Raw genomic sequence first — 20963 nt, 5'->3', positions numbered from 1 at the left:
CTCCTCATCCAAGTTGTTGTTGGGGGTAGTGTCAGCCCCTCCCTTTGAGGCCATGGCTGAGTTCAACTATGCATGGCTTCGGGAGGCTATCCGCAAAGCCCCCCCTCTCACCCATACAGAGCAACCCTTGCTGCTAGTTACAATATGTGAATGTAGAGTACGGGGAAACCTACCACTCCGGGACGTGTCGCAGAGCATTGCAGACAGCCACATGCTAAGTGACCGAGGAAATACTTCTAAAAGAGCAAGCATCCCTGTGTTCTGGGTAAAATCAGTGGTTATATTGGTGTGGCGCTCTACCTCTGTAGCAAAAGCGAAATTAATATTGCCATGTTGTGTGGAGCAAGTCGTGGCCATTTTGGAAAAGTCACAACTTTACAAAGATGGGCCGTTGCTCGCTCATTACCACTTTTGAAGAACTAGGTATGTCACGGGCACGTCTATTCATAATTTTCCATGCTAAATCCTTTTCACTGCTGTTCACTCATGCGTGCTATATTGTCTACTCCCACAAAGAGCCATTTTACTTTTGTATCCCTTCAGAAGGCCCGTATGCAGAGCGGATTTGCTGCTTGATTAAGTGCGAGCAGCAGACAGCATCATCGGCGCACTATTGAATGCCAAGGGGTGTCAGTCAACAAAGGTGCAGGAAAGGAGCTGCTAACATGGTTCGCTCTACCATGTCGCCCAAGGGGCAGAAATGCAGTTCTCACCGATACTTAGCCTTTACCTCTGTCACTACAAGCATGCTTTAAATGCATAAGGAGATTAGGTAACGGAAGTAGGAGAAACACACAAAAAAAATACAACAAGCAAGCTTGGAAATGTGTGCAGCCAGGGAGAGTGTAGGAAAGTACCATCTTGCCTGGCATGTTACCTCCATTTTTACGGTATGTATGTTTGTTTTTGCCTATGTGTCACTGGGATCCTGCTAGCCAAGACCCCAGTGCTCATAATGTATGCCCTGTATGTGTTCCCTGTGTGGTGCCTAACTGTATCACTGAGGCTCTGCTAACCAGAACCTCAGTGTTTATGCTCTCTCTGCTTTTAAAATTGTCACTGCAGGCTAGTGACTAATTTTACCAATTCTCATTGGCACACTGGAACACCCTTATAATTCCCTTGTATATGGTACCTAGGTACCCAGGGTATTGGGGTTCCAGGAGATCCTTATGGGCTGCAGCATTTATTTTGCCACCCATAGGGAGCTTAGACATTTCTTACACAGGACAGCCACTGCAGCCTGAGTGAAATAACGTCCACGTTATTTCACAGCGATTTTACACTGCACTTAAGTAACTTATACGTCACCTATATGTCTAACCCTCACTTGGTGAAGGTTAGGTGCAAAGTTACTTAGTGTGTGGGCACCCTGGCACTAGCCAAGGTGCCCCCACATGGTTCAGGGCAAATTCCCCAGACTTTGTGAGTGCTGGGACACCATTACAAGAGTGCACTACATGTAGGTCAATACGTATATGTAGCGTCACCAAGGTAACTCCGAACATGGCCATGTAACATGTCTAGGATCATGGAATTGTCCCCCCAGTACCATTCTGGTATTGGGGGGACAATTCCATACATCCCTGGGTCTCCAGCACAGAGCCCGGGTACTGCCAAACTAAGTTTCCGGGGTCTCCACTGCAGCTACTGCTGCTGCCAACCCCTCAGACAGGTTTCTGCTCCCCTGGGGCCTGGGCAGCCTGGTCCCAGCAAGGCAGAACAAAGAATTTCCTCTGAGAGAGGGTGTTACATAGGAAATAGGTGTGAAGGGCTGGGGAGGAGTAGCCTCCCCCAGCCTCTGGAAATGCTTTGATGGGCACAGATGGTGCCATCTCTGCATAAGCCAGTCTACACCGGTTCAGGGATCCCCCAGCCCTGCTCTGGTGCAAAACTGGACAAAGGAAAGGGGAGTGACCACTCCCCTGACCAGCACCTCCCAGGGGAGGTGCCCAGAGCTCCTCCAGTGTGTCCCAGACCTCTGCCATCTTGGATGCAGAGGTGTGAGGGCACAATGGACAGCTCTGAGTGGCCAGTGCCAGCAGGTGACGTCAGAGACCCCTCCTGATAGGTGCTTACCTTTCTCAGTAGCCAATACTCCTCTGTGGGCTATTTAGGGTCTCTCCTGTGGGCTATTCCTCAGATAACAAATGCACAAGCTCACCAGAGTTCCTCTGCACTTCCCTCTTCGACTTGTGCCAGAGATTGACCGCTGACTGCTCCAGGACGCCTGCATAACCCCAACAAAGTAGCAAGAAGACTACCAGCAACATTGTAGTGCCTCATCCTGTCAGCCTTCTCGACTGTTTCCTGGTGGTGCATGCTCTGAGGGCTGTCTGCTTTCACCCTGCACTGGAAGCCAAGAAGAAATCTCCTGTGGGTCGACGGAGCCTTCCCCCTGCCAACGCAGGCACCAAACCTCTGCATCACCGGTCCTCCGGGTCCCCTCTCATCCTGACGACCGTGGTCCCTGGAACACAGGAGCTGGATCCAAGTGTCTCCCACAGTCCAGTGGCCCTTCTGTCCAAATTTGGTGGAGGTAAGTCCTTGCCACCCCACACCAGACAGTAATCCTGTGTACTGCGTGAACTGCAGCTGCTCGGGCTTCTGTGCACTTTTGCAAGACTTCCTTCGTGCACAGCCTAGCCCAGGTCCCTAGCACTCCGTCCTGCATTGCCCAACTCGCTGAGTTGGACTCCGACATTGTAGGACCCTCCTTTGTGACTCTGAGTTGACTGCTGTCCTCAGATCTTCTAAGTGCCTGTTCAGGTACTTCTGCGGGTGCTGCCTGCTTCTGCAGGGGCTCTCTGAGTTGCTGAGCGCCCCCTCTGTCTCCTCCTCCTATGGGCGACCTCCTGGTCCTTCCTGGGCCCCAGCAGCACCCAAAATCCTAGCAAGGCTTGTTTGCAGTCTTTCTGCGTGGAAATAACTCTGCATCCTCCAGCACGCCAAGGGACATCTTCTGACCAAAGGAGAAGTTGCAGGCGCCTTCCGTTGTTGCAGAATCTTCGACTTCTTCCACACGGAGGCAGCCCTTTTGCACCTTCATCTGGGGTTTAGTGTGCTCCTGCCCCCCCTGGACACTTGCGTGACTCTTGGACTTGGTCCCCTTCCTTTACAGGTCCTCAGGTCCAGGAATCCGTCTTCAGTGTTTTGCAGTCAGTTGCTGTCCTTGCAGAATCCCCTACCTCGACTTTACTGTCTTTCTGGGGTAGTAGGGTAACTTTACTCCTACTTTTCAGGGTCTTGGGGTGCCGGAACTGCACCTTTACCAGCCTCCACGCCAACGACCCACCCACCAAGGCAGAACGCAACCATCTCAGATGTATCCTCCTCAACACCCACTCCGTCCACAAGCATGCAGTAGAGCTATGGAATCTCAGCCCCCCCAGATGTCGCCTTCCTGACTGAGACCTAAATGAATCCCTCCTCAGCGCCTGACATCGCCATAGCCATCCCAGAAGGCTACAAGATCACCCGCAGGGACTGCTCCAACAAACCAGGAGGAGGCATCGCCATCATCCACAAGAACACCGGAACCGCTCCAACTCCCATCGACCACGGACACAACCTAGAATTCATCCTGGACCCCTCACTATCCATTACCCAGCAAGTCAACTCCATCTCCTCCTCCTGCTTGAACACCATCCGCATGCCCTGAAAGATCTACAAATGGATACCCACGGAAACCAGAAGAACAGTCACCAAAGCCCTCGTAAGCAGCAAACTGGACTACGGCAATGCCCTCTACGCAGGAACCACAGCCAAACTCCAGAAGAGGCTGCAACGCATCCAGAACGCCTCCACATGCCTCATCCTGGACATCCCCGTCACTGCCACATCACAGACCACCTTAAAAACCTGCTCTGGCTCCCAGTCAACAAGAGAATCACCTTCAAACTCCTCACCCACGCTCACAAAGCACTGCACAACACCGGACCAGAATACCTCAACAGACGACTCTCCTTCAACACCCCAACCCTGCATCTCTGCTCCGCCGACCTCGCAACCGTCCCACACGTCCGCAGAACTGCAACCAGCGGTAGATCATTCACCCACCTCGCCGCCAAAACGTGGAACACTCTTCCCACCCACCTGCGCCAGACCAAAGACCTCCTTACCTTCAGGAAACTTCTCAAGACCTGGCTGTTCGGGCAGTAGTATCTCCCCCACCTTCTTCTCCCCTCCCTTCCTCCTCCCCCTCCCCTTCTCAGCACCTTGAGACCCTCACGGGTGAGCAGTGCGCTTTACAAATCCCTGATAAATTGATTGTAAACAAGAAGAGCGCAAGCGCTGTGCAGACAAAAGCTTTAAGAAATAAAGTCCCACAAAGCAGATGAAACAGTGCTTGAGTCTCAGGATACTGATAAGAGCAAACACACAGGGAATAAGCATTAGTAAATGCAGGAAATATGCTACAGCCAATAGAAACGGAGGAAAAGTAAGTGGCAAGTGCAGTAACCAATGAAAAGCAAGGGAGGGATGTAAGCCCCTTTTAGGATTTATATTGAACACATTCGATTTCACAAGCACAACACAAGCGCTGTGCAGGTGAAACTTATAAAGGGGATGCTGCTTTCTCGTTCCATCCTATTTGCAATTCGGGTATGGTTTCAAAAGCCCTTTTAAATGTCAGAAACAAGTTTATGACTCCTAAAAGGGCTTTGTGCATGAAGAAAAGCCCTTTTGCAATCGCAAACCCTATGATTTTGTGAATCGCAGGGTTTGTGATTATAAAAGGGATTTGTGCATGAGGCCCATTGCTCCTAACTGTACTTCTTAGTCGTCAGGCCAACTAGCCTGCCCAGTAAAGTCAGTTATTTTTAAAAACAAAAAAATTAAATTATGACAGTTACTTGTATTGCCCTTCATAGGGTAATGAGTCCACATTCTTCTTTAGGAAAACAACCATACATACATGCTGCCTATCTGTTCATAGTACGCTCCTCCTCTGAATATTTCATACATATTGTATCAATATATTTGTATGCCTTTATTTACTCGCAAGGAAACTGATGTGCTTTCAAGACTTTCTAATTCCAACATCTTCAATGAATGCTCCTGGCAACCATAAAGGGAGTATGCTTGCACTTTAGGAAACCAATAAAACACTTGTAGTCAATGTAAGTGTTGCTCACTCACATGCTTACGTATTAGTTTTCAATGAGCACCATGAAATAGTGTGAAACTGCAACATCATAAGCTGTGCAGTAGCACTACTTAAAAGGAAATGAATTAATGAATAGTTAATAAAACCAGTGTAATATACTTAAGGCATATTTATAGCTATTCATTGTCAAACTTCTTCATTCCAGGATGAAATCAGCTATAAGCCTAAAATCTCACAGATCATCATCACAGATGCTGATATCAAGGAAGAGATCAGAATGAATAAATATTCACAAGGTCTGGGCAAAAGGTAAACCTAAACAAAGGCGGGTAGTAATATAACATTTGATGCGAAAGGTTTCTATATTGTAAAGATGTATATGATTAGTTTCGTTTGAAGGCATGTGTGGCTGTAGATACACATGCTCTGCTTATTTCTGCCATCTAGTGTTGGGGCCAGAAGGTTACAAGATGATTTTCTTCAAAAAAGCCTTTCAAGTCACAAGACTCCTCCTCTTGCTGGTAATGCGCATGGGCATTGAATCTATTGATAGATTGTTTTCTTCTGCCGTCTGGTCCAGACGTATTTTCGCTGAGCTCCGGTTCAAGACCATTTTTCGATTCTTTCCATTCGGGATACCTCTGATACAATCGGTATTGTCTTTCAAATGCATATATCCTACCTTTTGCATTTTGGGACCTGAAGAAACTACCAGCCGAAACAACGTGTTCCGACAGAGGCTCTTTGGGCTGCCATTTTCTCTGTTCCATCTGAATGAGAATGAACTGCTAATGGAAGAGACTTCCTTCCATTTCTGCCCTAAGTGCCACGTGAAGTTCCTGCGGACTGACCAGGCCTGCAACCTCTGTTTGTCCCTGGACCACAAAGAGGAGGACTGTGAGGCTTGCAAATCTTTTTGATCTTAAAAGACCCTGAGAGATCGAAGGGCCTGTCGTTGTGAGATGCAGCGACAGGAGATCGAGGAGTCCCCAGACATCTTAGGGCTACAAGACACCATGTCAGAGCAGGAGCTACAAGAGGCCTCGGCTGCCGAGGAAGAAGCCCTTTCGATTGATGAATCGAAGGCGGATGTGGGCACAGTTCTTGAAATGCAAGACTGACCTCCAGCTCAACCAACTGTGAGTATTGGCTCCACTTCTCAGCCCAAAAAGACAACCACTTGTACTGAAGCAAAGGCTACCGGGTGGCCATTGTTGTCGGGCCATGGTCGGCACCGAAAGGCTAATTTTGAGGCCCTGCCACTGAGCTCATCTCCAAAAAGTAAGCCTAAGCATATCATCTCTGTACAGATCCTCACACCACCAGCTTCGGTTTCATAAGCTTTGGCCCCCAACTTGTCACTGACCAACCCGGCGCTGAAAAAAACACTACCTGCCTCTGCACTGACAGTCTCAGGATCAAAACACAAGAACTCTTTGGGACCAAAATAAATTGAGTCACCCCACTGTCAGAGGCGAGTACTTCAATTGAGCCTATCCTCCACAGAATGAAGCAGCAACTGGATACTAAACAAACACAGCTTTAAATCCAACCGCAGACTGGAGGTATTCTGGTAAAGGTGTTTTTTTATGCCTCCTAAGAGGCAACTTACTTTTGAAGAGGCTATCGACATTCCTACATCTCCTGCCAAACACAAGAGGATGGATAGAGCCTGGTGACAAACACCCTGCTTTGCGTTCCTTTTCACCACCATATACACCACCACCCTCCCCTTCACCACCTCAATCTCAGGGTGACCCCCTTAATATTACACCTCAGGGCTCCCCCCACTCTTTCCATACTATTCAGGGAGCAGAGGACAATGCTGTGACTTTTCCACAAGACACAGACTTGTGGTCACTATACGATGTTGACCCTTACACCGACACTGCCATGGATATCTATCCAGCCAGACCTTCCCCGCCAAATGATACTACCTCCTTTCAGAGGCTCATTGAGAGGGTGGGCACTTATCATAAGGTCCCCTTAGACAAACAGCTGATGGAGGATGACTTACTCTTTGAATCTCTCACTACCACAGGGCCACCAATACCCTCCTAAGGGAATGATGAGCTACGCGGAGGACACTTTTAAGGATCCTGCCAAGGCACATATCATCACGCTGCGTGTGGAAAAAAAATACAAAGCATCTCCCTCAGACCTTGTCAGATTCCTGCAGATTCCCTGGTGGTGTCTAATGCAAGGAAGAGAGAGAATTCACAAGCAGCTAGCAATGCTCCACCTCCTGGTAAGGAGAGCAAGCTAATTGACGCCTCTGGGAAGCAGGTTGCTGCTCAAGCCGCCAACCACTGGTGTTTCGCTAATACTCAAGGCCTACTTGCTAGATATGACCATACTCACTGGGATGAGATGGAGGAGCTCCTCCAATATCTCCCAGTGGAGCACAAAAAGAGGGGCAAATAAATTGTCAGCAAAGACCAGCTTATCACTAATAATTCTATTAGTTGCGCCTTGAACTCTGCTGGCATGGCCGCACAGGCCATCAAAATCAATGTCCTCTTCCGCTGGCATGCGTAGCTTCACATTTCTGGCTTCAAACCTGAGATACAGCAAACCATACTCAAAGTTCCTTTTGACAAGGAGCACATTTTTGGCCTACAGGTCGATCAGGAGCTCAAAAAGATGAAATAAGACAATGAAGTGGCCAAGTCCATGAGCTCCCTACAAACCCCAAGCTCTACCAGGGCTTTTTGTAGACCATTATATAAATCAGCCTCCAAAACAACAATCACAAACACTTTGTCCTCTGATTAAAAGGGCCAACGTCATTCATCCTCCTGTACAGGCTTTTACAAAGGTCCATACAGGGGAAAAAATAACAGAGGTGGTGGCTTCTCCACTGCATCCAAACAGTGACTCCCTTCACCTTCCCCTGACTACCTAACACCTGTCGGGAGATGTCTTCAAAATCTTTTCAGACATGGCAAACTATCACAACAGATCAATGGGTGCTGGATATTATTCAACCTGGTCTCTGTCTCAAGCTCATTTTCACACTTACAGGCATCCCGCTTTGCACTCACAAACCTTCCCCGAAACATATAATTCTGCTTGAACAGGAAGACCAGGCTCAACTAAACAGAGGAGCTATAGAACCCGTTCCTCAACAGCATCAGGGAACAGGGGTATATTCCCTGTATTTTCTAATCCCTAAAAAGGATGGGTCGTTAAGGCTTATTGTAGATCTCAGGCCTTTGAATCACTACATTCTGTCAGAGCATTTTCACATGGTCACACTTCAGGATGTGATCCCAATGCTTCAGCAAGACGATTTCCTCTCAGCACTAGGCATAAAGGACCCTACTTTTACATTCCTATACACCCAGTGCATCACAAACATCTCAGATGTTTTATAGCAGGACAACATTACCAGTTCAGAGTACTCCTCTTCGGAGTCACAACTGCCCCACGAGTGTTCACAAAGTGTCTAGCGGTGGTTGCAGCTCACTTAAGCAGACAAAATGTTGACATGTTCCCATATCTGGACGATTGGCTTATTAAAGCCAACACTCTCAAACAATGTCTACAATACACTCAAGCCACCATAGATTTGCTTTATCAACTACTATCAATTTTGAAAAATCTCATCTGCATTCTCTTCAGATCCAACCCTATCTCAGGATGTTTTGAACATGCAGCTAGGTTTAGCTTATTCCAACACAGCAATGATACAAAACGTATTTCTGCCCCAATCACCAAGTCACAGTAAAATGTGTCATGAGGCTTTTAGGCATGATGGCCTCTTGCATTGCCATAGTGCCACATTCCTGTTTCCACATGCACCCGATGCAGGAATGTCTAACATGCCAATGGTCTCTGGCACAGGATCGTCTAGAGGATATAGTATTAATAGACAGCGTACCCATTGCTCTTTGCAGTGGTGAAACAAAACCAACTTCTTAAAGGGGTGGCCTTTTATAGACCCTGTTCCACAGATCATTCTGAAAACTGATGCATCTCAGACAGGTGTGCCGTTCACCTTTAGGATCCCACAGTCCAGGTGTTGAAGTAAGCCTCAGCAAGGCCTACTAGTGCAAGGGGTTCGCCCTTCTCTGCACAAAGTCCTCAGACCATATAGGAAGAAGTTGGCACAGAAACTGAAATAAAAGACAAAGTTTATTAAACCTCATGAGGTGGTACTACAGTTCAAACAGCACCCTTCGGTAATGTTTGAAGTAGCACACTGAACTAAGAGAGCATGGTCCTTTTATACCCACACAGGGGCTAAAAGAAGGTGGTACAATTATAGAAGCAAGACTTACATACATGTAAGGTCATATGGAAATGCACAGTCGACAGGTAGGAGGGGCTAACAGTTTCAAGGACTAGTTGACACATTACTGTCTGTTCCTGATTACTAACAGCTGCAGATCTTACTGGGCATGTGCGAAAGTGGGAGATGCTAAATATAACTTGTCACTAGACAGATTTTCAAGAGTAGTTAACAGAAAGGTAGGACAGAGCACATGGCCAGCACATGGCAGAGAAAATGGCTGCCATGAATACAAAATGGATTCCGCCAAATGTTCACAATAGTTGCTAAATACAAGATGTCTTCTGCTAATGCTTAATCTAATCACTATTAAATTACAACACAGGGTCTCTGGGATCTCAAACATTGCACTATGCACATAAATTACCTAGAGCTTCTAGCTTTCCACCTAGCACTAAGAGCGTTCAGAGCTCACCTCATCAACAAAGTTGTCCTAATATGCACAGACAACATGTCAACCATGTACTATGTGCAGAAACAGGGTGGGGACACTCTCTAAAACTGTCTTGTCTATCACAGACAATCTGGCATCGGGCCATTCGTCACTACATTCACCTACTAGCTGAATGTTCTGAGAGACTCACAACAACTTTGCTAACCTCCTCAGCAGGATGTCGCAACAAGTCCATGAGTGGAGTCTTTTGAAAGTAGGGAAGTCCTGCTTCCCCACTTTCAAAAGCGGAGGTACATAGACATAGACCTATTTGCAACAAAAGAAAACGCAAAATGCCCACACTTTGCCTCCAGGTTCCCACACCCTCAGCCGAAGGGCGATGCACTATGGATTAATTTGTCAGAGATATTTGCCTACGTTTTTCCGCCTCTCCCTCTCCCTCTCCTTCCATTTCTAGTCCAGAAGCTCAGGCAAACATCCCTCACATTAATACTGGTGGCTCCCACATAGGCCAGACAACCATGGTTCACCGCTCTTCTAGAACTGTCACTGGTTCCTCACGAGAAGCTTCCCCTCAACGCTGACCTTCTCCCTCAGAACCATGGTCAAATCAGGCACTCAAATTCCAAGGAATTAAGGCCCATATTTATACTTTTTTAGCGCTGCATTTGCGTCATTTTTTTACGCAAAAGCGGCGCAAACTTGCAAAATACAATTGTATTTTGTAAGTTTGCACAGTTTTGGCGTCAAAAAGCAGTGCAAATGCGTCGCTAAAAAAGTATAAATATGGGCCTAAATCTTGCAATATGGCTCCTGAAGTCATAGAGTTTGGATAACTAAGCTACTTCAAGAATGCATGGATATTCTTACAGCAGCAGGTAAACCCAATACTAGAGCTTGTTATACAGCGAAATAGAACTTTTTTGACTGCTACTGTCTATCCAAACAATGTGCCCCTTCAAAGTATCAGTGCAGGGTATTCTTTTGTACCTTCTACATTTGCAAAAAGCACAATTAGCGTCCACTTCCGTAATTTAGCAACTGCACCTGCATACTTTCAGAACAGACAACATTCTTCTTTTTTCAAGATTACACTCATTAAAGCTTTTAGGGACGGACTTAACAGAGTGATTCTGTCAAGGGTACCTCCAGTGCCTTGTTGGAATCTTAACATTGCACTCACTAGACTCATGGGTCCACCATTTGAACCTGTGCATTCATGTCCTGTTCAGTTTCTGTTGTGGAAAGAGGCATTCTTAGTTGCTATTAGTTCACTTAGGCGTGTAAGTGAGCTCCAGGCCTTAACCTTGCAAGAACCCTTTTTCCAAACACACAAGAATAAAATAGTTCTTCGTACCAATCCAATATTCTTACTACAAAATGGTATCTCACTTTCCCTTCAATGAAACCATTGAATTGCAAGTCTTCTTTCCACACCCATATTCTGTTGCTGAAAGAGCTCTCTACACATTAGACATAAAAAGAGCACTTATGTTCTACATTAATAGAACTAAAACATTTAGGAAAACTAAACAGCTCTTTGTTGCCTTCTCACCACCACACATAGGCAATCCTATATCTTAAATGGGCATAGCTAGGTGGATTGTTAAATGTATCCAGACCTTCTATGCTAAAGCTAAAAGACCATTATCTATTTCTCCTAGAGGAAACTCCACTCAGAAAAAGGAGCAACTATGGCCTTTTTAGGTAACATTCTTATAGCTGATATATGTAAGGCAACTACATGGTCTACATCGCGCACATTCACTGAGCCTTATTGTATGGATGTCTCAGCACACCAACAAACTAATGTAGGACAGGTAGTGTTGCATACAGTATTCCAGACCACTGCAACACCCACAGGCTAGCCACCACTTTGGAGAGGCACTGCTTTACAGTCTATGCAAAGCCTGTGTATCTACAGCCACAAATGCCATAAAACGGAAAATGTTACTTACCCAATAAGCATCTGTTTGTGGCTTGTAGTGCTGTAGATTCACATGTGCCCTTCTGCCTCCCCAGACACTTGTGGCCATTGTAGATTTTTTATACAATATTCATATTTTCATTTGCATGGTCATCTCTTTTCTTTCTCTTACACTAAACTCCATTCTCCGCCTGCAGGAACACAATCGAACAATGGAGTCTATGCGCATTACCCGCAAGAGGAGGAGTCACTATACCTCGGGACTTGAAAGACTTTTCTAAGAAAAGCAACTTGCAACACCCAGACCCAGCAGTAGATGGCAGAAATGTGCAGAGCATGTGAATCTACAGCACTACATGCCAAAAACAGATGCTTACTGGGTAAGTACATTTTTCCTTTCCTGTTGATACCCTTTGGACATTGATGTTTGATATGCCCAAATATGGTAGTCATATGCTTACAATAAAAATGTTAAATTAAAGAAATCTACTTTTATTTGTAATTTCTATAGAGCAGCAGAGATGCTTCTTAACAAGGAAGTATACTTAGAACAAGTACAGAAACAATTTAGTTTTAATTCGTATCATTCTTATTGGCACAAGGAAGATGTATGATTGCCTTTGATTTACTGTAACTTAAGGACCTAGTTTAAACATACAGTACTGATAAAAAGATGAAAAAAACACAAATAATGGGAATAATAAGCACTGGCAAAGTGAAGCATTGGCCCACCAGCCCTAGCACTGAAATGCACTTCTTTTTAGGCAGATGCGCATTTGAGACCCAGAAAAATGTCCCCCTAACAATGCAGGAAAGTCAGTGGCTGTAGAGGACTGACTCATTGGCCCATGTTGTATGCTTTGTTAGGTGGAAGCAAAATGTGAATGGTAGTTGAATGGACTAGCAATGAAGAGAGCTGATCCACAGCATCTATATTTATGGATATATTTTTTCTTTAGGATTTTTTTATTACATGAGGCTGGTAAGACAGCTATTGCTGTCTCTAGCTCTGGGAAAAATGAGAAAACATAGCCACTCTATTGAATATTAGTACATGTTGTGCTTGGCAGCCATGTACCACTGGAATTTCAGAATAGAATCAAGTCATAAGTAGGAGGGGCTGAGATGCAAATTCCCACCCATGATGTCCATCTGGCTTGCCGTGATGCTCACTATGGTGGCTGGGGGAAAGTTGGGCACTCTAATGGCAGGGTCAATGCAGTGAGCCCTTAGATGACATCAGTGTCCCTGAACCTCCCCCCTATCAGCCAACAAACACCAGAATCCACCGTACCACACAATCTGGACTAAGCCTAAAATGTCAATAAACAGTACTTGTTTGTGTTTACTTTGCGTAGGTTACGGCATGAACATCACAAGAGCTCCAACAAACCACTAAACCACGGAGGACCAAATGAATTTCACAAGCTACAATATTTTGATATTGAAAATTCTCCATTCATCTGTGAGAAGCCGGATTTGTCTGCTGCCGGCACAGATTTCTTCAAAGCCATTTTACATGAAGAATAACATGCATTAGGAATTTCTAAAGATAACTGTGAAAAATTTATCTGGATAATCATAAAGTTCTTGTGGGTCTTCTGTCATTGTGCTACCATTGTTTCCCTTCGGAAAAAACAGTGTTCTTGTCAACAGCTGTGGAGGTCCTGCAAATCACTTGTGAAATTGTCCAAGAATCTTTCCAGCTCCTGGTAGACAACTGACTCGATTCTCCAAATATATAGGTGATCTGCAACTGCAGACTTCTAAATTATTATGGGGGCAGATTTCCGATTTTCTAAGTGCTCTAAAATTCGAAACTTTTCCAGGTAATGCCTGAAATCTGTAACAGCAACCGTGGAAATTATTTTTGCATTACAGTTCCGCATACCAAAATACACACATATTTTCACTTAAATCACCGTCCCGCGTGCAAATGCATTTGCTAAATTTTTTTTTTGCTCCGTAGCGAAAATACTTTTTCCCAGGTACTAAGGCCCATATTTATAGGGACTTGGTGTAGGGCAGCGCTGTAAGTCTTCTTGCCGCACTGCCCTACACCAATGTGGAAGGGCAGGTATGCACTGTATTTATGAAATACAGTTCACCCCTGTCCTATCCCCATGTGTTGGTGCATAACTGGCTGCCTAGCGCCAACGTAGACACCCCTGCACCATGGTGCAAGGGTATCTGCTTTGCATGCAGGATTGTTTTTGTGCAGGAAAGGACACCTCCCTGCGCAAAAACAATCCTGAGAGATGTTTTCGTGTTTCTATGTATGATGCAAAAGCAGCACACATAGAAAGAGGAAAAAACTAGGAGAAATGAGAATATTGCTCCTTGTTATGCCTACTCTGGGGAGCTGTAAGGTTTTGGCGCTGCCCCAGGTTTCTGTGGTTAAGTAAATCTGCGGCAGCATCAAAATCCAAAGGTGTTGCATGGAAAAAAAACACCACAAACCCCATGGAACACCTCTCTGATGCAGAGTAAGGCAACGCAGCAACTTGTGCTACTTTGTCTTACTCCATATGTATGACGCCATGCAGAGTGGCTTTGCATTGCCTCTTAGATATTATTGAGAGGCTTGCGCTGCCGGAGCATCAAAAAAGTGACACTTCAGCAGCGCAAGCCTCTCATAAATATGCTCTAAAGTCCTTTCTCTACCCTCCCACCAACTTACAGTTGTTCTATTCCCCTTCCTATGCATAGAAAAGGGATTTACTCTTTCCATTAGCTGGACTGTATCTTCAACCTTTTTCAGGGTGGGATGTGGCTGGAGAGGAGCTTGTGAATACTCCCAAATGCATTCATTTATAGGAATTCACATATTCACAGGGTATTTCATTCTGGTAACAGCCATGCCTTATCTCTACTAATTCATTTAAATATATTTACAATTGCTAAACCAAGTTTTCTGAATTACAAAAGTAGTTTTGCACTCATAAATCAGGGTAATTTGTGTTTAGGCCTCACTTAAAAGTGTAATTACCTAGGAAAATCAGACCCAATTTGTTTATTTTATAAGCCCCCCTAAGTTCCAGTTAGGTCTCATCGACCTACTACATGGTAAAACTACTCCCATCTTCAGAATGCCCAACACATATACCAATAATACCCAATAAACCTATTTACAAAAAAATATCTTCAAACATATTATTTTTGGTTAGCTTGAAAGGCTGAAAGGATTTATTCCTCGTTTGGTCGCAGCACACAGCCCTGAATCTATAAAAAATGGGCGATTGAGTTGCATGTTCTAATGCATTAATGAATAAAATAAAAAAATCAAAGTGAATTTCAAATGCTCAGAGGTCTTCATGGAATCAAAAGGTCCACGTTCTTCTACCACGCATTTCAACAAAATGAGCAGTTCCCATAAAAGCTTTTGATAGAGGCCAACAGCAATAATAAACAGACATGGCTATTATTGCTGCCTTCTTTCAGAAGTTTACCAAGACCTGAAATAGTCGACCCCTACTGAATTAAAAATGCGAAACGATGGCAGCGTATTATATATCGGAATAATATATATAGGCAGTCCAAATATATGATGACTATGGCTTGAATTTTCTATGGGGCACTTGTAATTTATTTTACCTTCTTTTGATTGAAATTACTGTCGTTGTTATCAATAAATTATTTTTTCACACAGTATATGACTAAATGTTTGTTTTTGTAAAAGGAAAGAAGAAACAAAAAAGTGAGAGTATGCTTTCTTCAATTTAAGATTATTCTGCCATACCATGATATCTTGAGGAGCCAGGCGCTCTTTGAATTGAAACACAAGCAACCTAATCCGGGTTTCTCTCTAGTTGGGGCTCATCAGTCAATTGTGGCTTGGTTTCACTGCAAATTTAGCACTAAGGCGCAAGGGTGAGTGCGTTGGCGCGTGGCATCCAAAAGAGCACCAGTGCTGGGGTCAATAGAAAATGTGCCAAATGATTTTCTTTGACTCAAGTCAGTGCAGTAAACTTTGTTGTTGTGCCTCATTGCATCAAATATTGGTAGATCTGGGACTGGATGCTGAATAAATGTAACTGCTGGATTTAATTGTTGCAGCAACCCTCACTCTAATTTTCTTTCTTAGACTATTTAACAAGTTAGATGTCAGCTCATTAATCTGCAGTCTGGTAGTAACACGACAGAAACTATACAACAAATGTTAAAGTGGAGTTGTTTGTTTTTAGGTTGAGCGTGCAAGCGATCTGACCTGCTGTAATCTATCTGTGGGCTTTAAACCACGTCCATCTCATGCCCATCACACTCATTCGTTTGGGCTTGCCTTTCAAAAATCCTTTGTTATCATTGGTAAATGCTTTAGGTTTGTCCCTCTTTGGGGCGGTTTTGTTACCGCCTTGGACACCGACCATGGTACATGGATAATTGTACGTTTCCCGATACGCTTGACTGAGAGCAAACTTCTTTTTCTTTTTGTGTCTCTTCTTCGCGCTCATGCTCATAGCGGACATGGCATTTTCAATCGGCTCGCTTATGTCAACCTTTCTACTTTTCATTTTCAATTTGTGTGACAAGAAAAGTCCAGTTAGGAATTCACAATGCTAATAACTCCAACTCGAGCAAACGCAGGACCCATTGCATTGCAAATGCTTGTTCTTCTCCCTATGTATAATCTTCACACCATACCAGGAAAAGTTAATTTGCAAAGTATTCATTAGGGCACAATCGCCTAGCTCAGTGCCATGGCCCATACACACACCAGAAAAATACTGGTGAGGAATTGCATCTTCCTAGTGTTCTAATGGTTCCTGTTCTTTAAAGAATAAATATAACAGAAGACAAACATACTAAGTACATTCTGGTATCAGAAGGTTAGCAATATGTTCCTTTTTTTTTTATTGTGGCTCTCAGCCTTTGCAATGTGTGCAGGTTACTGTTGTTTACAAGATGCACACAATATTTTAGGTTGCCATAAGATCCTGGCGTAAGGGACTTAGGCCCTCATTATGACATTGGCGGTAAGTCACACACATAGCAATCCGTCACACACACAAGTCCGCCAGCCCAAAGGTCAGTGATAAAATAGCAGTAGCAAAACCCACACAGTTACAGCACCAGAACTACACACACAGCATTATGACCCACATATCACTGCGGCGGACATTCAATGGCGCTAAACCATTGGCGGTACATATCGCCATGCTCAAAATACACACACACATAACAAAACAACACCACATTGGACATTTTGAATAACACACACCTGACACCTATACACACACCACACCCACACCACTATAAAACACACACACACATTACCCACAACCCTTTACAACTCGAGAAAATTGATAACTGAGGGAGAGACACACCAAGAGCACCCACAGAACCAGAGCCACAGAACACCATCACCCATCATCCACGCACCTCACAGCATACACCCCAACACATCACCCCACACACCACTCACACTACACCCATGGCACCACAAAGACACCCCAGGTTCTCAGAGGAGGAGCTAAGGGTCATGGTGGAGGAAATCATCCGGGCAGAGCCACAGATATTTGGATCACAGGTGCAGCAGACATCCATTGCCAGGAAGATGGAGCTATGGCGGAGGATCATGGACAGCGCCAGTCCTCTGTACTGCTATCTGGTGTCTTGCTATCATGGAACGTACCTTCTCCCGTGGGACAGCACTCCAGAACAAGGGATGACATCAGGAAGAGGTGGAACGACCTACGGGAGAAGGTACGTTCCATGATAGCAAGACACCAGATAGCAGTACAGAGGACTGGCGGTGGACCCCCACCTCCTCCCCACAATTAACAACATGGGAGGAGCAAGTCTTGGCAATACTGCATCCTGAGGGCCTGGCAGGAATAACAGGAGGACTGGACTCTGGTAAATCAAATCTCTATTACTATCACGCCCCCTACCTGCATGCCATCACAAACCCCCACCCCTACCCTCACCCCCATCACTCCACCACCTCACATACACCCCACCATCACAACCCACCCCTCCCACTACCAAGTCCTGCATGCAACACCAATGCATGGACACCCATCACAGACCTGCATGGACACCCACCACCAAAGCATGCACACTTGAGACAATCATCTATCCAACCAAATCACCACTCACACAAGCCTAAGCTGCCAGGGCAATCACACCCATACAGGGCAACACACCCATGCACAAGATGTCACACGCAGAAACAATAACACTGCATTTACATCCCCACCAATCCCCCACACAACGTCACCGGAGAGGAGGTGCCAGCAACATCCAGTCACCCCCCAGAAGAGGCCCACAGTGATGACAGCAGCTCTGCACGCTGGATCAGGATGACCAACCTTGCCCATCAGGGACCTCTAGACAGTCGGTTACCCAGGCACAGTCTCATACCACCACAGAGCCTCCCCCCCTCAGGAAACATCACCACAGCACCCACCCAGCCGGCCCATACCTCTGTCCCCAAGACACGTCAATCAGCAGTGTGTCCACCACTACAGGGACCCCAGGAAACCCCACAAACACAGGACGACCGGGTACCTGGGGTCAGTGTCAGTGGGCACACGGTTCAGGGGACAGAGGCACAGGACAACAGGGAAGCTGGGAGGACTGTTGAGCGACAGGGGGAGGACTCTCCAGGAGGCACTCACCAACATCCTGGGAGCATACCACCATTCCCAGGAGACGATGGTCCAGATACTGGCCAAATTACAGGAGACCCAGCGGCTGCAGGAGGGACAGTACCTGGGGATTAGGGAGGACCTGATGGACATCCACACCAACCTGGTCACCATTGCAGGGGTGCTGGCAGACATGGCCAATACCATGAGGGAGGCAGTGGCACACCACATGGCCCCTGACACTAGCCACATCGATGAACAGCCCTCCACCTCTGCTGACGCTAGTGGACAGGAGGCCCCGCCACAGGAACAACAGGCCATCAGCATCCCTCCCCCTGCAGAAGGAGAACCACCACGCAAACGGTCCCTGCGATCCAGGCAGAAGCCAGAGAACATTGCCAAGACCCCGCCAGAAAATAAGACTCTCCTGAATGTCACCCTTGTGTCCCACTATGTCATCCTGTCCACCTTGAACTGCCATTGCTCCACTTCCTATGCCCCCTTGGACAGTGCACCTGTGATACAAATAGACTGGAACTTTTCCCTGGACTCTCTTCCACCACCACCCCAGCCTATAGCTTGTAAAAAAATACAAGTATTGAGTCTGTCAATTGATTGAACTATGTATTCATTTAACAATCTGTAAACATTGCAATTCAACTGTACAGTAATGTGTACATAGGTATGACCTGTAGTTTGCTGCAGTCAACACACCAGGAGCCAAAGTGGGGCACATATACATGTAAATAGACATGCCAAAGGGTACAGTAAGTGGCCACAGTAGTGGGAATATCAGCCTGCCAGTGACAATATCCAATACAAAACTGTCAAGGGAAGGTGAAGTTACAGTGTCTTACCTGTGTGTCACTGGAAGTACTGTCGTATGATTGATGTTCTATTGTCCACATCCTAATCCCCTGCCTCCTCTTCGTCACTGTCCACAGGCTACACTGCTGCCACACGCCCATCTGCAGCCTCATCCTCCTGCAGAAAAGGCACCTGGCGACGTAAGGCAAAGTTGTGCAACATGCAACATGCCATGATGATCTGGCACATCTTCTTGGGTGAGTAGCACAGGGACCCACCTGTTAGATGGAGGCACCGAAACCTGGCCTTCAGGAGGCCGAATGTTCGCTCTATAATTCTCCTTGTTCGCCCATGTGCCTCATTGTAACGTTCCTCTGCCCTTGTCCTAGGATTCCTCACTGGGGTCAGTAGCCATGAGAGGTTGGGGTAACCAGAGTCACCTGCAAATATCGAGGGATACCTGTTACCCAAACACTAACTCTTAGGGCCAGCCCCAAACCCATACACCAGCATATACTGTTTGGGAACCATGGGCTCACCTGTTAGCTACACCCAGTGCCTCTGGAGTTGAGCCATCACATATGGGATGCTGCTATTCCTCAGGATAAAGGCATCATGCACAGAGCCAGGATACTTCGCATTGACATGGGAGATGTACTGGTCCGCCAGGCGCACTATATGCACATTCAAAGAGTGAAAGCTCTTTTGATTTCTGAACACCTGTTCATTTCTCCAGGGGGGGGACAAAGGCAATATGTGTACCATAAATTGCCCCAATGATGTTGGGGATATGTACCATTGTATAGAAGTCAGCTTTCACCGTGGCCAAATCCTCCACGTGGGGGAAAACAATGTAGCTGTGCATGTGTTTCATCAGGGCCGACAACACTCTTGTTAGCACTATTGAGAACATTGGCTGTGACATTCCTGCTGCCAAGCCCACTGTCACTTGGAAAGAACCAGTTGCCAAGAAATGGAGCACATATAGCACTTGCACAAGAGGGGGGATCCCAGTGGGGTGACGGATAGCAGAAATCAGGTCTGTCTCCAATTGTGCACACAGCTCTCAGGTTGTGGCCCTGTCAAGTCTGTAGGTGAGGATAATGTGCCTGTCCTCCATTGTTGCCAAGTCCACCAAGGCCCTGTACATGGGGAGATGTCTCCATCTCCTACTCATCTGCAGCGGTTGCAATCTAGGGGCCAAAACGATGAGCATCTTGTCAGTATTCAACATTTCCAAAATGTACAGTGCATTGCATGTTGTGACTCAAACAGTATGTTGTTGTATAGGCCCAAATGGTGCCTACGTGTGCTGTGACGCAGTTAGGTGCCATGGCCTGCCCCCCCTGAAATGGCGTCCGCCTGTTCTGTGTGGATGGACAGGTGGAAATGAGGTAATGCAGCTGACGTTGTGTGCCTTTGCGGGAGGCGGCCGAGTACCGCAGTGCAACTCCTCATTGGTTGTAATTGGGCCCTATGGGTTACAGTGGCCAATGGTGATATACGCCGGCGGTGACGGTACGCACCGCAGCAGACATGACAGCCATTTCCTATCTGTTTACTCACTTGCTACCTGACCTTCAACAAGAGAAGACTTACACTGCAAATGCTGCTGTGACCTGTGTCTGGAACCGACCATGGCTCGTGTCACTGGGGAAAGGGCCCCTGCCTTCACCGCTGCGGAGTTGGAGAGACTGGTGGATGGGGTCCTATCCCAGTACCAGATGCTGTATGGGCCTCCAGACCAACAGGTGAGTACACTGTGAGCACGATGCATGGGGCATGAATGCATGGAGTGCTGTATGTGAGGGCCTTGTGTAAGGGGAGTGGTTGAAGGGTCC

At 46.2% G+C, this 20963-nt stretch overlaps 1 protein-coding gene across 1 annotated transcript in view; it reads left to right on the top strand.

Moving 5' to 3' along the window:
• The window catches only part of LOC138248527 (cilia- and flagella-associated protein 337-like), a 513680-nt gene extending 498344 nt beyond the window's left edge, over positions 1-15336 (top strand). Inside the window, exons 29-30 of the mRNA XM_069202182.1 lie at positions 5316-5419; positions 13084-15336. Of these exons, the coding sequence (XP_069058283.1) occupies positions 5316-5419; positions 13084-13255 (276 nt within the window). The 3' untranslated portion in view covers positions 13256-15336. The remainder of the gene's footprint in view (positions 1-5315; positions 5420-13083) is intronic.
• The last annotated feature ends 5627 nt before the right edge of the window (positions 15337-20963 follow it).

Source organism: Pleurodeles waltl, chromosome 8 (assembly GCF_031143425.1).
Source record: "Pleurodeles waltl isolate 20211129_DDA chromosome 8, aPleWal1.hap1.20221129, whole genome shotgun sequence".
In the NCBI taxonomy this organism is placed as follows: domain Eukaryota; kingdom Metazoa; phylum Chordata; class Amphibia; order Caudata; family Salamandridae; genus Pleurodeles; species Pleurodeles waltl.
The sequence above is the reverse complement of the archived record's forward strand: the minus strand, read 5'-3'. Positions and strand labels throughout refer to the sequence as shown.